General features: G+C 39.3%; 1 protein-coding gene across 4 annotated transcripts; it reads right to left on the bottom strand.

The window, feature by feature from the left end:
* Window positions 1-1,964: 1,964 nt before the first annotated feature.
* opn8c (opsin 8, group member c) lies at window positions 1,965-12,782 on the bottom strand. Of its 4 annotated transcripts, none has more exons than XM_079646781.1 (5): window positions 12,723-12,782; window positions 10,723-10,934; window positions 6,548-6,841; window positions 3,757-4,088; window positions 1,965-2,814 (listed from the first exon to the last, which is right to left on the bottom strand). In XM_079646781.1, the coding sequence occupies exons 2-5, from the start codon at window positions 10,817-10,819 to the stop codon at window positions 2,320-2,322; spliced, it is 1,218 nt and encodes a 405-aa protein (XP_079502907.1). In that variant the 5' UTR covers window positions 10,820-10,934; window positions 12,723-12,782; the 3' UTR covers window positions 1,965-2,319. The 4 variants fall into 4 exon arrangements, with proteins under 4 accessions (XP_079502907.1, XP_079502905.1, XP_079502906.1 ...); XM_079646779.1 differs by lacking the exon at window positions 12,723-12,782 and adding an exon at window positions 11,451-11,988 and having other exon boundaries at window positions 10,723-10,953; XM_079646780.1 differs by lacking the exon at window positions 12,723-12,782 and adding an exon at window positions 11,451-11,988.
* Window positions 12,783-14,338: the final 1,556 nt, after the last annotated feature.

Below are 14,338 nucleotides of genomic sequence, written 5' to 3'. Positions count from 1 at the left end.
TTAAAAACATTCCCTCTCTCTGTTAATGTCTAGTTGTTGCCATTACTGACTACAAAGAGCTCATTAAACAAGGAGAGTGCTAGAAAAATGTATCGTGTCACTCATGAACACGCATGAAACTATTAAATCAATCTGACTGAATATAGGAGACGTTATTCTGGTCTTTGAGACTTTTTAATTTCTTTACATTCATGCAGCTGTTGAATCAATGTAGAATGAGAGGTGGATTGAATAGAAATGTGAGAATATGTTACAATTTGAAACCATTAAATATTAATAGTATAGAGAAGGGTTCACAATGTCTTTGGTTTGAGCCGTTTATTATACTTAGGACAAATTCCCAGTTTAAATATCTGATAATATCCAAAAGCTTAAAACAGACATCCGGAGTTATTTGTCAAATACATACATATATAATACATGTAAATCCATATATATAAATATCAACATCAGGATGTCCCTTTTACTTGAGGTTAGTATTTGAGGTATACGTGTGACGTTGCTACACTTTCACAGATACATAAAGCTAATCATTCATTTAAAATGTATCTCAAAAGTCAGAATGGATACTTGCTAGAAAATAATTATTTCATTCACAATAATATACAAAGAAACTTAAGGACAAAATAAATATGGGATATGGAAACGGGATAGATGGAAGAGATTCCTGTGATTATGACTTGCACATATTCACTTTTTTAAGTATATTTGAGTTGGAATAATATACAGTGTATTGACTATATTCACATTAGTAACAAATCCAATATGTTTTATGTTTCTCTGATAAAGTCCCAGTTTCCATGTCACACTTATGAGTTTGGGGTTGACGTGAATGCTATTAGCAGGTCAGAACATCGGAAATAATATACCTTTGATATGACATTCTGGCAGCAGAAAGCACAGTACTACTTCCAGCTAAATGCTAACACCAGCAAGAACACAAATCTGACAAATGCAATGCTTACATACTGATACAAACTACAGCTAAGTCTGAGTGAAATGTCATTCACTTGTTGACATTGGACAAATAGAAATGGTGATATAAAAAGATATATCCCCGAAGTCCCTGATAATAATCCTCTGATATCAGCGATGATTTTGAAGGCAGTTGATCTTGCGCTTGTTCAGAAGTTTTAATCAACGTGAGCCTCAAAGTGGAATTAGAGGAAATGTCAGAGGATCACCAAAGTCACAGTCTCGTCTTCTCCTGGGGAACAAGAATGTCCTTTCAGCGTTTCATGATAATCCATCCAAACATTTTTGAGATATTAAGCCCTGACCAATGTGAACGATTTACACTGCTAGCGTTGTTAAAAAAGATATGATATAACATCAACGATGGCTTTGTTTCATTGCAACTTGTACATCAACTATCAACATTATTATCCCCTTCTGTGATGAGAAAATAAAAGCAGAGAGGAAAGTTTCACCTCTCTGATTTGTAGTGCAAGTGAAAAGAAACGTTAAAGTTATGTAACACAGATTATAGTTGCATGTAACAAGTTTACCTGACATTTCCATAACGTTTTTGTCCCATAAGTCGAGTTGCTTTGAGAACCAAGGACAAGCTTTGCTACACAGCTACAAAATATTATTGATGGACTGTACAGGCACATAGAAACTCTTATATATAGCACTTTACAAAAAAAACACAGCACTTGGAACATGATCATTATCTAAATGGAATTTCCAATGGATGAATTGAATTACTTTGAACAAATGCAGTGAATGCAATGGAAATGAAGGATATGGAATGACACAGCACTTCACCCACAGATACATTTCGTCTCTGCATGTCACTCTAGCGATAGCACTAGTTTGAGAGAATACACTGAAACACCAGGCTTTTTGGTTGGTTTCAAAACCAACCAAAGGCGTCTCTCGCCACCTTAACAGTTTCTTCCCCTCCGCTCATCAATAAGGCCCGCCCCCCCCCCCCCCCCCATCAATAAGGCCCGCCCCCCCCACCTGACACTTTACCTCAGCCACATCATAGACTCTGTGCATTACATTAATGCACACAATGTACAACAATATCCGTTTTCTTTTCTTATTACAGCCGATTTTTTTTATTCCATATTTTATTGCTTTTGATTCCTTTGGATTCCATTCCATTGCAATGTAAATACTGTTATATTTATATTTTACGATATTTTTTATTATTTTAATATTTTTTCTAGTTCTCTATCTGTGTTTAGATTGTTGTTTTACTTTTATGTATGCACCACAACACCTAGTCAAATTCCTCGTAAGTGTAAACCTCGCTGGTATTAAACCTGATTCTGAGATAAATCCCCCATTTAAACAGTGAAACTGAGTTCATAAGGACACAGGCTTGGTGTCTTTTCCAGGATTCTTTTCCAAAATCTTGGGGACTTCTTTCGCCATTGATTCCCAGCAGGTTTGAACCTGCTTCTGGTTGTTGGTGATGCATTTGTGTTGTTCTTTGCCCTTGCTTTTGCTGTTAGTTCTGTCCTGAGAAACACCACCGCTCTTCTTCAGGACACGTCTTCTTTCCTGCAGCTGGATATGAATGGGAAAATGGTGTTCGATGGGGACGTGGACACTCACTCGATTTCCTCCAAGCTTGGGCCAGATTGAATGGAGCATGTGGCGGAGCTCCTGCTGAAACGTCCTGTTGAAGTAGAAGTAGATGAACGGGTTGTAGATGTGCGAGCTTTTGGAGAAGAGTGCGGGAAACAGGTATCCCTCAGAAGCCATGTACACTTGCTCCTCGTGGAAAATGAAGAGAAAGGACACGATAGCGTACGGCGCCCAGGCAATCACAAACCCCAGGCTGACGCAGAAGAACATCTGGAAGAGGAAGTAACAGATAACCGAAGATACATTACTACATTGGAAATACTTTAGTGCTGTAAATAAATAATGAATCATTAGGGGTGTAATCCTTTAAAGCTGGTCTCTTGGAGACTGTAGAAAAACAAATACAATGCTAATGTGGTCAAGCAGCCTATCAAAATCAATGTTTGTAAGTTATGACTGTCCTGAAAAAGTGACAGTATCAGTCACATGTTTAAATGTTTATTTTCAGTTGCAAATGAGGAAACTTTTCCTCATTTGAAGCAGAAGCTTAGTGTGTAGAAATGTGCCTTACTCACCGCAGCCTGACATGAATATTCAGGCGCTTATAAACCTCAAATGTGATTTGTTTTGTTACCATAACCCCAGTCATTTGCTAAAGTATATAGTCGGAACAACTACTCAGATCAGTAAAAGTAATCTATTTCAAGTATTAAAAGTAAATATACTAATTTTGAAGAATGGCCTTTTTTGCTGTTAAATCTCATTATACAATAATATTATTAGGTTTTTATCACAAACAAATAAAATTCAAATGATTTATGATACAGTGCTGCATCAAATCATATAAGAATATCCTGTGTTTTTATATACAAAGTAGTTATGATTGTTAAATGAATTTATTCGGTTAAAAAGAAAAACATTTGCTTCAAAAGTGGAACTGGATGGAAATACTCTGGTAAATTAGCTTTTTCAAATTTATTTAGTTTAGTGTCTCCATTATTTTACAAATAGACATCAATATAAATTGAATATTTCCATTGCAAAATAGATCCATTTCCAACCATTCCAGCCCCATGTTGTTTATTGAGTGCTCTTCACTAAGTTAAACCCTAAAACTAGCTTAATAAAATCTAAATCAAGCAAAACTGTAGATGCCTAGATTTAAGGAAGCCACTGCAGTGAAGTAATTCCGGAAAAAACGTAGTTTCTCACCATGGAGAGTCGTTTTTCGATGAATCGCATGTTGTTGCGGATGCCCCTCGCAGACAAAGAGCAGGAATAGCGGTTAAGCTTGGCGAGGATCAGACACTGAGACACCACAATGAGGACGACGGGGATCAGCGCGAAGACGGCGAAGGTACAGATGATGTAGAAGGCGTCCTTGGTGGAGGAGTGGTAGCCCCTCCAGGCCACGGTGCAGGACAGGCCGTACGGCTCGGGGACGTACTCGCCCCATCCAAACAAAGGGAGGCAGGACCACACCAGGGCCACCAGCCAGATGGCAAAGCACATCAGCCGGATGTTAGATTCTTCTAACCACACATCTGTGAAGAAAAGTCAGAAGAGTCACTTTTGATCCATTCAGAAATGTTCCGTGGACCGCTTTCCACTAGTTTGGAAACACTTGTCTAGCAGTTATACACTATAAAATGTATCTCACTGCTTTATTGCTAAGGAATAGTTCAACATTTTGGCAAGTTTGCTTTCTGTCTCGCTGAGATAAACATTGAGGTAGCATTTTCTATGACGCCCATGTCTACAATGCATTGTATTCTGTTTAGAGCACAGTATGAATATAACAATCATAAATACTTAATAACAATAATCCTAACACATTATAAAGCATTTTAAGGACTTATAAGGTCAAGTATAATGAGGTTTCATAAAAATCACTGCCCTGATATGTAAATTAAAATTAAAATGCATTTTGTGGCATTATATAAAACATAATATAATAATAAAGCAATATGATCCTTAAAAATATGTCACTGAGTAGCAATTCTAAGTATTAAATGCTTATACTTGAATGAATTAAACAGATCATAAGGCATTTGGGCATGTGCGTCATAGCACATGTACACAGAGATTGATACAGCACTCTGTAGAGACATTTAAATAAAGTAGCTAAGCAAAGCTAAAATGAGCTAATTTGCTACTTAGCTTAGCTTAGCACAACGACTGAAAACAGGGGGGAACAGCTAGCATGGCTCTGTCCAAAGGTACAAAAACAAAACACCCACATGCACCACTAAGCTCACTCAAGGTTATGTCCTCTTATTTTTCCGAAATCTGTAGAACAAAGTTTAATTATTTTTGTACAGATTCAAACAAATAATATATATGTGGTAGTTAGTGAGCTTTAGAGGTGCTGAAAAGCAGAGCTAGTTATTCCTCCTCTAACTGGGTGCTGCTTTTAGCTTCACACTGTGAAGACATGAAAGTGGTGCAGTAAAAAATAGAAAACACGTATTTTTCTGTAAAATGTCAATCAATTCATTTAAAAGGAAAAGCTCAAGTGAGGCCATTTATGCACAGACAGGTAGGCCTATTTCAAACACCGATTAAAGCTCCGATGTAACATTCTCGCATCGTTATCACCATTTGTATGAGATATTTAAAAAAGTGTTGCTGAATCATCTGGAAGAATGCTCTTTAATATCAATTATGACGTCTTGAGAGAAGGAAGAAAGAGACAGTCATTAAAAACGTTGTCTCTCGTAAACCTAGCAGGACGGCTTTGAGAATAAAAAAAGTGTGTTGTTAAACCAAAATAAATCAGAGAATGAAAGACTACAACCAGAGAGAAGTGCTTATTAAGGCTGACAGACCAATTGCATAACAATGCAGCAAAGGCAAAACATGTTAACAAGCCAAAGGATTCACCAATAATGAAAATAATTAAATAATATATATATCTTTCCTGCTGTAAATCTACTACTTCTCATATTTCCTGTGCTGCAGCACCTCTTTTCACCCTTTGTCTGAAACCAGAGCCCAGTCTGCTGTGATTGGTTAGCTGGCCGGCTCTGTTGTGGTTGGTCGACCGCTTGTCCCGCCCCTATCCTATCACGCACAATGTGTTGGAGCGCTAGGCGTTAGCCTATAGAGTGAAGAAGTCACGCCCATCTACTTCCGCCCCATGGGACCTTATTTTTTGAAAAATGATGTATTGAAGTCAATGGAGAGAGAAAACGTATCTTTCGATCCCGTTTGAATTGTGCCTTGAATTCCACATATGATGTTTGTCAATCTTAACAAATCATTTCCATATCAAAAAAGTCACAGTTTGTCTTAAAACTGTTGAAATATAAGACTATGAAAAATACGCAACTAGAAAGACTACAAATCCTAGAGTCACATACATTAACGTTACACATTACATTCCTGTTACTCACCAAAACCTTGTAAAGCCGGTCCCGCATGCTGGCTCTTATGGAACCGACTAACTCCCCTTCTGTGTATGTACAGTTCTCAACATGGCCAGACTTGTAGTGATTTTCAGCTATTTTAATACTTTTCACTTCATTCTGAAAGAAAGAGGTGAAATGTGCTAACGTGACGGCCATCTTGGTGTTGGTGATGTATGCAAGACCAGAGTTGTAGTTCATTGAGCGCTTCACACACAAAAATGCGTTACTTCACAGTTTTACGACACATTTGTATTTTTTGGACTTGCAAAATTATCTTTTAAATTGACAAACATCATATGTGTAATTCGTTGCACAATTAAAACGGGATAAAAAGATCATCTTTCTCTCTCCATCGACTTCAATAAATGATTTTTCCAAAATAAGGTCCGATGGAGGTCCACCGGAAAGGGAGGGACTTCGCCACTCGATAGAAACGTTACTGTTAGATATTGATTTCATGATGTTATGGAAGTAAACCAAGGAGTCCAATGGAGGCGTTCTAAGCAGGGTCCAACCTATTTAACACTACAGGAAAGGGAAAACCCAAAAAGCAAATGGGCCCCTGTAAATCCACATCCTTTCACTGCCCTCACCGTAAACCAAGCTGTTGCAGATCTTCATGTAGCGGGTGACGCTGATGGCTGCCACCGTGAACATGCCACACAGGCCGCAGAAGAAGCAGCCGAGACCGTAGTACACACACGTGATGTTTCCTCCCAGCCAGCTGTGGCTGAACGAGGATATGATGGAGAATGGGTAGAAGCAGATGCAGACCAGGAAGTCGGCCAGGGCCAGGTTGACGCACAGCAGCTCCGAGCCCACCAACTTGGTCCTCCTGCGGTAACAAACGAGCAGAACCAGCCCGTTGCCCAGGAGAGAGAGCAGGACTGGACAGGAGATAAGAGGAGAAGACATTTCATAATACAAACTGCACTTACTGACTTTTTGACAAGTCTGAAATTTGACTTGCGTCACAGCAGCTCCATGTCCAACATCAACAGACAAGTATCCAGACACAACACATGAAACACAAACAACAGACATTTAACATAACAGCACAATCAGTGAGAGAAAAGCTGCTCAAAGAACCTTCAGCGTGCATTTGATCTGGGATTTAGCTCTGTGTTTACTGTGAGGATTGACTGATGCACGAAGGAGTGCTTCAGTCTGACTTTATTGAATGGTGGAACCCTGTATCTCCGTTTAGATGGTAGCAGTTCATATTCACTGTTCAGAACATGGTTTGGGTCAGAGATGATGTTGTTGGACAGCCTCACTAGGTTGTTATGATAGGCTGAGTCATAGAGTCTCTGACAGGGTTGACCAACAATCTTCGAGCAGATTTTTAACAGGTGGAGCAGTTTTGATTTTAAAGCTGCTGACAAACATTTGTACCAGGTAGTATTGCAGTACTGCAGAATGGACATGATCACAGATGTAAAGAACAACAGAATAATTTCTCTGCTCGCCCCGAAAGACCTAAGACGGCGGAGAAAAATAAATTCTTTGTTTTGTCCTTTTGCTCAGATATTCAATGTGATCCTTCCATGACAGCAGATGGTCAATCATTACACCCAAGTATTTGTATGAAACTCCCTGCTTGATTTCATCTGTATGGATGACAATGAATGGGGACTTTATGGGAGTCAGATGGTGAGTCAAAAAGGATTTCCTCAGTTTTCTTGGTGTTGATCTCAAGAGCATTGTTATCAGTCCACTCAACCACCTGATTTACAGCCTGTTGGTGCAGCTCAGGGTCGTCTGTGTTACTGAGCAGAGATATTATTGCAGTATCATCAGAGTACTTAATGATGACTTGATTTGGTGTGTTGGTACGACAATCATCAGTGTAGAGAGTAAAGAGCACAGCTGAACTCACGCAGCCCTGGGGGGCCCCTACATTGGTTGTGATGGCAGATGACAGGGTTTTGTTAACCTTCAGAAGTTGCTCTCTACTAGTGAGGAAAGCAGCATACCAGTAAATCAGGTATGGATTTACTTCCATTTTGGCCATTTTGTCTGCTTGTATTGTGTTGAATGCTGATGAGAAGTCTAGGAAGAGGGCTCTTGCATAGGTGTTGCGTTTATCTAAATGTTTAGTGATGATGTGAACCAGAGTGGCCACAGCATCGTCCGTGCCGCACCCTTGTTTATTGGCAAATTGGTATGGATCCAGTTTGTCTTGTGTTGTACTGATAAGAAATCGGAGCAGAATTCTTTCTAGTGATTTCATAATCACTGAGGTGAGGGCTATTGGTCTGTAGTCCTTATGTTCTTTTGGGCATGGAATTTTGTGCAGCGGTTTAATGTGTGAAGTTTTCCATGACAGAGGGATGGTGTGTGTGTCAATAGAAGCCTGAAAGCTGGGTTGCCACACTGGAGCCAGCTCAGTAGCAAAGTTATTCAGCAGAAGACCGCTGCACCCATCTGGCCCAGCTGCTTTCTTGGTGTTGGTGCACTGAAATGTTTTTCTGACCTCTTCGACACTGATGGTAATTTTGTCAGAGGAAGCAGGTATTATGGTTTCGAGCATTTCAGTGCACTTTGCAGAATTATCCAGTGACTCAAAACGGGGTAAAGAACGTGTTTAGTTCGTTATCAAAACAAAATTCATTGTTCGTCACAATAGGTTTAGCTGAGGATGACATTCCTGTCGTGGTTTTTCATGGTGTCCCATACCTTTTTGGGGTTTTTGGCTTTAAAAGCATTTTCCAAAAGCTCTCTGTTTGCCAGTTTTGATTCCCTCAATTTGACTTTCAGTTCTTTCTCTGTCTGTTTAAGTGCTCCATAGTCTTTGTTTTTGAAAGCTATTTTCCTGGTATTTATAATGGTTTTAATGTCCTTAGTCACATAAGATTTAGTATTTGGATAGATTTGTATTATTTAGTGGGAACAACTAGTTCTACACAGAAGTTGATATAGTCATTGGTAACAGTAGTTATTTCATCTAGTGAACCTTCCTGAAAAATGTCCCAATCTGTCCAATCAAAACAGGCTTTCAACTGTTCCCTACTTTCAATTGTCCATGTCCTTATTACTTTCTTTTCCGGTTTACTTCTCTTCAGTTTGGTCTTATACACTGGTATCATATTCACAACATTATGATCAGAGTTCAGTATTGGTGGTCTACATTTAGTCACTATTGAGCTAACAAGCTGAATTCAAGCACCCAAATCTCTGCTGTGCTATTTTCTACTTGTACCAGCTATGTGTCTTTTTCACATGTTCTCAATAAAAAATAAATGATTTAGAAGATAAGTGAGGCGATTTGAGCACTGTGCTCTCTGATTCCTAGTTAAATTTACATGGCGTATATTTTAATCCAATGTACTTAATTACCTTGATTAACCACACATATAATGAATACATTAACACACACTTCTGAAAAACAGTACTCCACTGATTCCCCCAAAGGCTTCTTGTAAAAAAAAACGAACTTATAATAAATATATCCACACTTTTCTGAAAATAAGTGCTCCATCAATTCCCAGAGGCTTTTTAAAAAAAAAACACTAGTATAATTAATAATTTAAAGGGGACCTATCATGCAAAATGCACTTTTTGATGTATTTTATACATAAATATGTGTCCCCGGTGTGTCAGGGAACTCACGCAACGTCAGAAAATAAAATCCTCTCTTTTTTCCTTCGTACCCAAATCTCTAAAAGCGGGGGGAAAAACGGAGCTGATCCAGATTTTACTCACCTTTATGTATAACCGGCAAGAGAGAAAGCCTTTGAGCTCGATACTGTTTCAGAAATAATCCTTGATAATTCATGATATGGCGTTTCATCACCGCATAATCTGCCGGTAGAATCTCCGCATGAGCTCAGCCCCCTACTTTTTTTTTAATCAATTCTTTCTTTTTTTTAAACTTTATACCTCAAATCAGCACTTTGAAACAGGAAGTGAAATAGAGGGATATGGCTAGAATGGGTGATCTGTTTGGTATTTTGAGCAAAACACTTCATAGACATGTTTTTTATATATTTTCATATATCTGAGACCTATGCTATTGCCTAAAAATACCATGATAGGTCCACTTTAAATCAAATAAGTGCTAAATTATGCCCCCTAAAGTTAATAAAAAACCTAACTTATAATAAATATATCCACACAGAATGAGCAATGTCCCTGCCAAATAAACGAATAAAAAAAAAAAAAAATGTTGTGAAAATAATTGCTCCATTAATATCCCCTAAAAGCTTCGTATAAGACACTAACTAATATATCCACACTTTTTTGGAAAATAAGTACTGATTCCCCCAAAGGCTATTAATACAATACACACATATAATAAATTAATTAACACACACTTCTGAAAAACAGCGCTCCACTCATTCCCCAAAAGGCTTCTTATATAAAAACCTAACTTATAATAAATATATCCACACTTTTGTAAAATGAATTGCTCCATTAATATCCCTTAAAAGCTTCTTATACAAATATAATATATCCATACTTTTTGTGAAAATAAGTGCTACATGATTCCCCCAAAGGCTATTAATACAAAAAAAAACACGTATAATAAATAAATTAAATAAATATACACTTAAAAAAAAAGGCTCTATGAATTAACCCCAGAGACTATTAGGCTATAGAAACCTTACCTAAAATAAATGAGAGCACTTTTCTGAAGTTTCTCTAGCATTACTTCCTGGTTTTCCCTGATCGCCTATTAAAAGAATACAACTTTTAAATGAGAAGTATTTATATTTAGTTTTATCACTGAAGAAAAACACTTCAATATATTACTGAACTCACGGACCCACGGAGAGGATGGCCACCCCCACGCAGGAGTCCGCGGCGGGGCTCAGGGTGGAGGTGAAGGCGGAGGAGCTCCGGTTCTCCTCAGAGCGGTTCATCGGCTGGAGCTGGATCCGGTCTCGGAGTCTCCTTCACGAGAGAGTCAAGAAGGTGAGAGCGCGGAGGATCACTTTTATAGGAGCCGGTGGGTCTCCATGGTAACCAGCATGCTCCCTGGACCAGAAGGGGTTAACTGGGTGGACTCATTCCACCAGGAGTGACATATCAGGCATTATAATGAGAGGCAGTCACACTAACAAACACCTTTGAAAATAATGGTACTAATGATCATCAATGTTGTGCAGTGGCGGTGCCAGAGTATCTTTGTTGGGTAGTCTATGGTAGGGCTAACCCATACAGTGGTGGGGCTCGAGTCAGTATTTGTAATTTAATTACATACACGCTATATCGCCCCCCTTGACAGTGAAACGCCACGCGTGAGGCTTTTATTAGTCTCCTTTTATCAGCTAAAATTACTTCGAGAGCAACAGGTGTGAGTTAAACAATAAAATAGCCTATTCTGCTAATTCCACGTTGTTACAACATGCTACGCATCGGCAGAAACAAGAAAAGTTAAACAGGTAAACAGAGAGAGACAGACACAGCTCAAAACAGGTGGCCTGTGTCTCTATTGTCATACAAAACACTTTTTCAAATGACCCATTTTTACAAAATATATTCAAAACTCACTATTGACGTTCTCAAAGCAGCACGGTCCGCCGGTTGTTGTGGTTGGAAGCGAAAATGTCAGGTTAGTAATTAATAGGTTATTAATAGTTTATAGTAGCCAGGTTGCTGTTCCGTTCATCACCAATGCTGTTTCTTAGATAATGATGATTCTTGATGCGACGGAGACAGGAGAAGCTGCGTTCGCAGCCAGCAGAGGTCACAGGCAGAGTCAGGGAAATGCATATGAGTCTGTGTAAATCCGTAAAGGCATTCTTGTAAGGGTCGCATTAAAGCACCTGTTCGACTTGTTGTACCTCAATGCGAGGGCGTTTAAGAACAAATCTATCCATCCGAAATATACAATTAATCCTAGAAGTTCTGCTGTCTGTCTGCATTTTTACTCTGAGCGAGTTTGGGGACTTTTCAGTGTGAACGTGACGTATCAGTTGCATGACACAGCAGACCCAAGGTTTCGTTGCTCTGATTTGCTGTAGGTCTATTCAAATGCATTCGGAGGCATTTTGATCTGACTGCGGCCGCGAGAGAATTTCCACACCTTTAGTGTATAAAACTCCCCCGCTACTTAGACTATTCCTTACACCCCTCTAGCATAAGCCTGAATGGTCTCAACCATATTGCGTCAGTAACGTGCACTTCAGGATCAGCTTGTGTAGACACGACCGGTAGAGTTCCGCAATCCGTGTTCTCAACATGCTTACTTTAACATCATTTGGTCATGGTCGGCTAAGCCATTTCTTGGTATGGCTATAACCTACCCCAGCCATACCCTGGCGCCGCCACTGATGTTGTGTGATTGACCTCTAATTAGTTGGGTTGGATCCTGTGAAACAAGTTTTAATTTAGCATCCATCTCTTTAGTTTCCAATAACATCTTCAATAACAGTATTTATGTGTGCATCTCTGTAGGCTGTAATGTGTACAGTATGCGCTGCATATGTGTAAATAGCCTATGTGTTTGGATCTTTTACATTTTAAAAAGTACTAATACCACATATTATCAGAGATGGAAGAAGTACTCAGATCGTTTACTCTAATAAAAGTAGAAGTAGGAATACTGATATGGTTTGATTATAATTAATGATGCATTAAAGTGTTATCAAAGCTGGTAAAGGTGAAGCTATTTTAATGACTTTGTATACTGCAGGGTAGCTTGTGAATTTACTCCAGGTGTAACTAAGTCTTATTTAAGTGTTGATTATATTTCACATCTTTCATCCAAATATGCAGAGTAACTCAAGGTATCATCTAGTGTAGTAAAAGTATAATATTTACCTCTGAATTGTAGTGGAGTAGAAGCGCAAAGTAGCAAAAAATGGAAATGCTCAAGTAGGCCTACCTACATTTTACTTAAAGAGCAACTTGCAGGTTAGAGACACCAGTGAATAAATGTGAAGGAAAATGATGAATACACTAGATTTTCCAAAAAATATACAGAAATATACACTACAGTGACATCTGGCGTCGTTTTAGTAAGACATTTTCACTTCCGCATAAAAAAGCCTCTGCACGTGACGTAACATGGGGGAGAGCGGCCGGTCTCACGTATGAATAAACATGGCTCACAATGCTAGTTTTGACACAGAAGAGGTTGAAAATATATATTCGAATGCATATGATTATAATTAGGAGCCTGCTATGCGTCCAAGAGACCAGGAGCAGCCGAGGATTAGAAAAAATAACGGCCATCAGAGAGAAATGGAGCTTTGGTGTGTGGAGAACCAGTGGAGAACAGAGCAGCTGTCTTGGTGAGTGACCGGCGTTAGCTACATTTAATGTTAGCTAACGTCAGTCACATCACAACATTGTAAAGTTAGCAAATCATATATCAGGCTATAACTAAAGTAGTATTGATATTATAGTAACCTTACTGGCAGGACTGTTGATACTGATCGATAACATAAACGAATGCGCAAGTATCAGCTGTATCTCGCGTTACCTAATGCAGCTCCACACTACTCTTACGGTGCTGTGTACCGGAGGGGAAAGAGAGAGCAGCGAACCCCCCTTCGCCTCTCTCTCTCTCTCTCTCTCTCTCTCTCTCTCTCTCTCTCTCTCTCTCTCTCTCTCTCTCTCTCTCTCTCTCTCTCTCTCTCTCTCTCTCTCTCTCTCTCTCTCTCTCTCTCTCTCTCTCTCTCTCTCTCTCTCTCTCTCTCTCTCTCTCTCTCTCTCTCTCTCTCTCTCTCTCTCTCTCTCTCTCTGCTACGCGAGATACGGCTGATACTTGCGCATTAGTTTCTGTTATGGATCAGTATCAACAGTGATGTGATGTGACTGACGTTAGCTAACATTAACTGTAGCTAACGCCGGTCACTCACCAAGACAGCTGCCCTGTTCTCAATCTCCACTGATTCACCTCACACCACAGCTCCCTCCGGGAGAGAGAGAGGAACGAAGGGGGGGAGAGATGTAATACGGTTTCCTGATAAACGTTTTGTTTGATAGGCCTCAGCTGTGGAGAGTATGTGCTGCAGGGAGGTGGATGCACCTCGCACAACTTTTCCTGTTAGGGAAACTGTGGACTCGATGTCCTGACAGGCTCCAGTTTGTGCAACCTGCACACACTCCAGCTCACCATGATTAAAAATGGTGAAATGCAATGTAAAATGACCGAAAAAATACCAGCTCACTAAATCCCAACCGCTCAAACCAACTACAAACTACAGCGGATTGGCAGAGAAGAAAGTTGCTCCCCCATGTGACGTAATATGACGCAAAAAAAAAACAAAACAGTTTTTTATTAGTAGAGCTCAAAAAGGCTCCTTTCCCTCTGAATTCCTGCCCTTATGTCTCGTAAAACATATATAATCCTGCATTAACTTTTTTAATTGTAATTTTCATGCAAGGTTAAGCATAAATGTAGTAAAAAAAAATACCCTGCAAGTTGCTCT

This window comes from Notothenia rossii (genome assembly GCF_949606895.1).
Source record: "Notothenia rossii genome assembly, chromosome: 8".
In the NCBI taxonomy this organism is placed as follows: Eukaryota; Metazoa; Chordata; class Actinopteri; order Perciformes; family Nototheniidae; genus Notothenia; species Notothenia rossii.
Note: the sequence above shows the minus strand (reverse complement) of the source record. Positions and strands in the feature narration are given on the sequence as shown.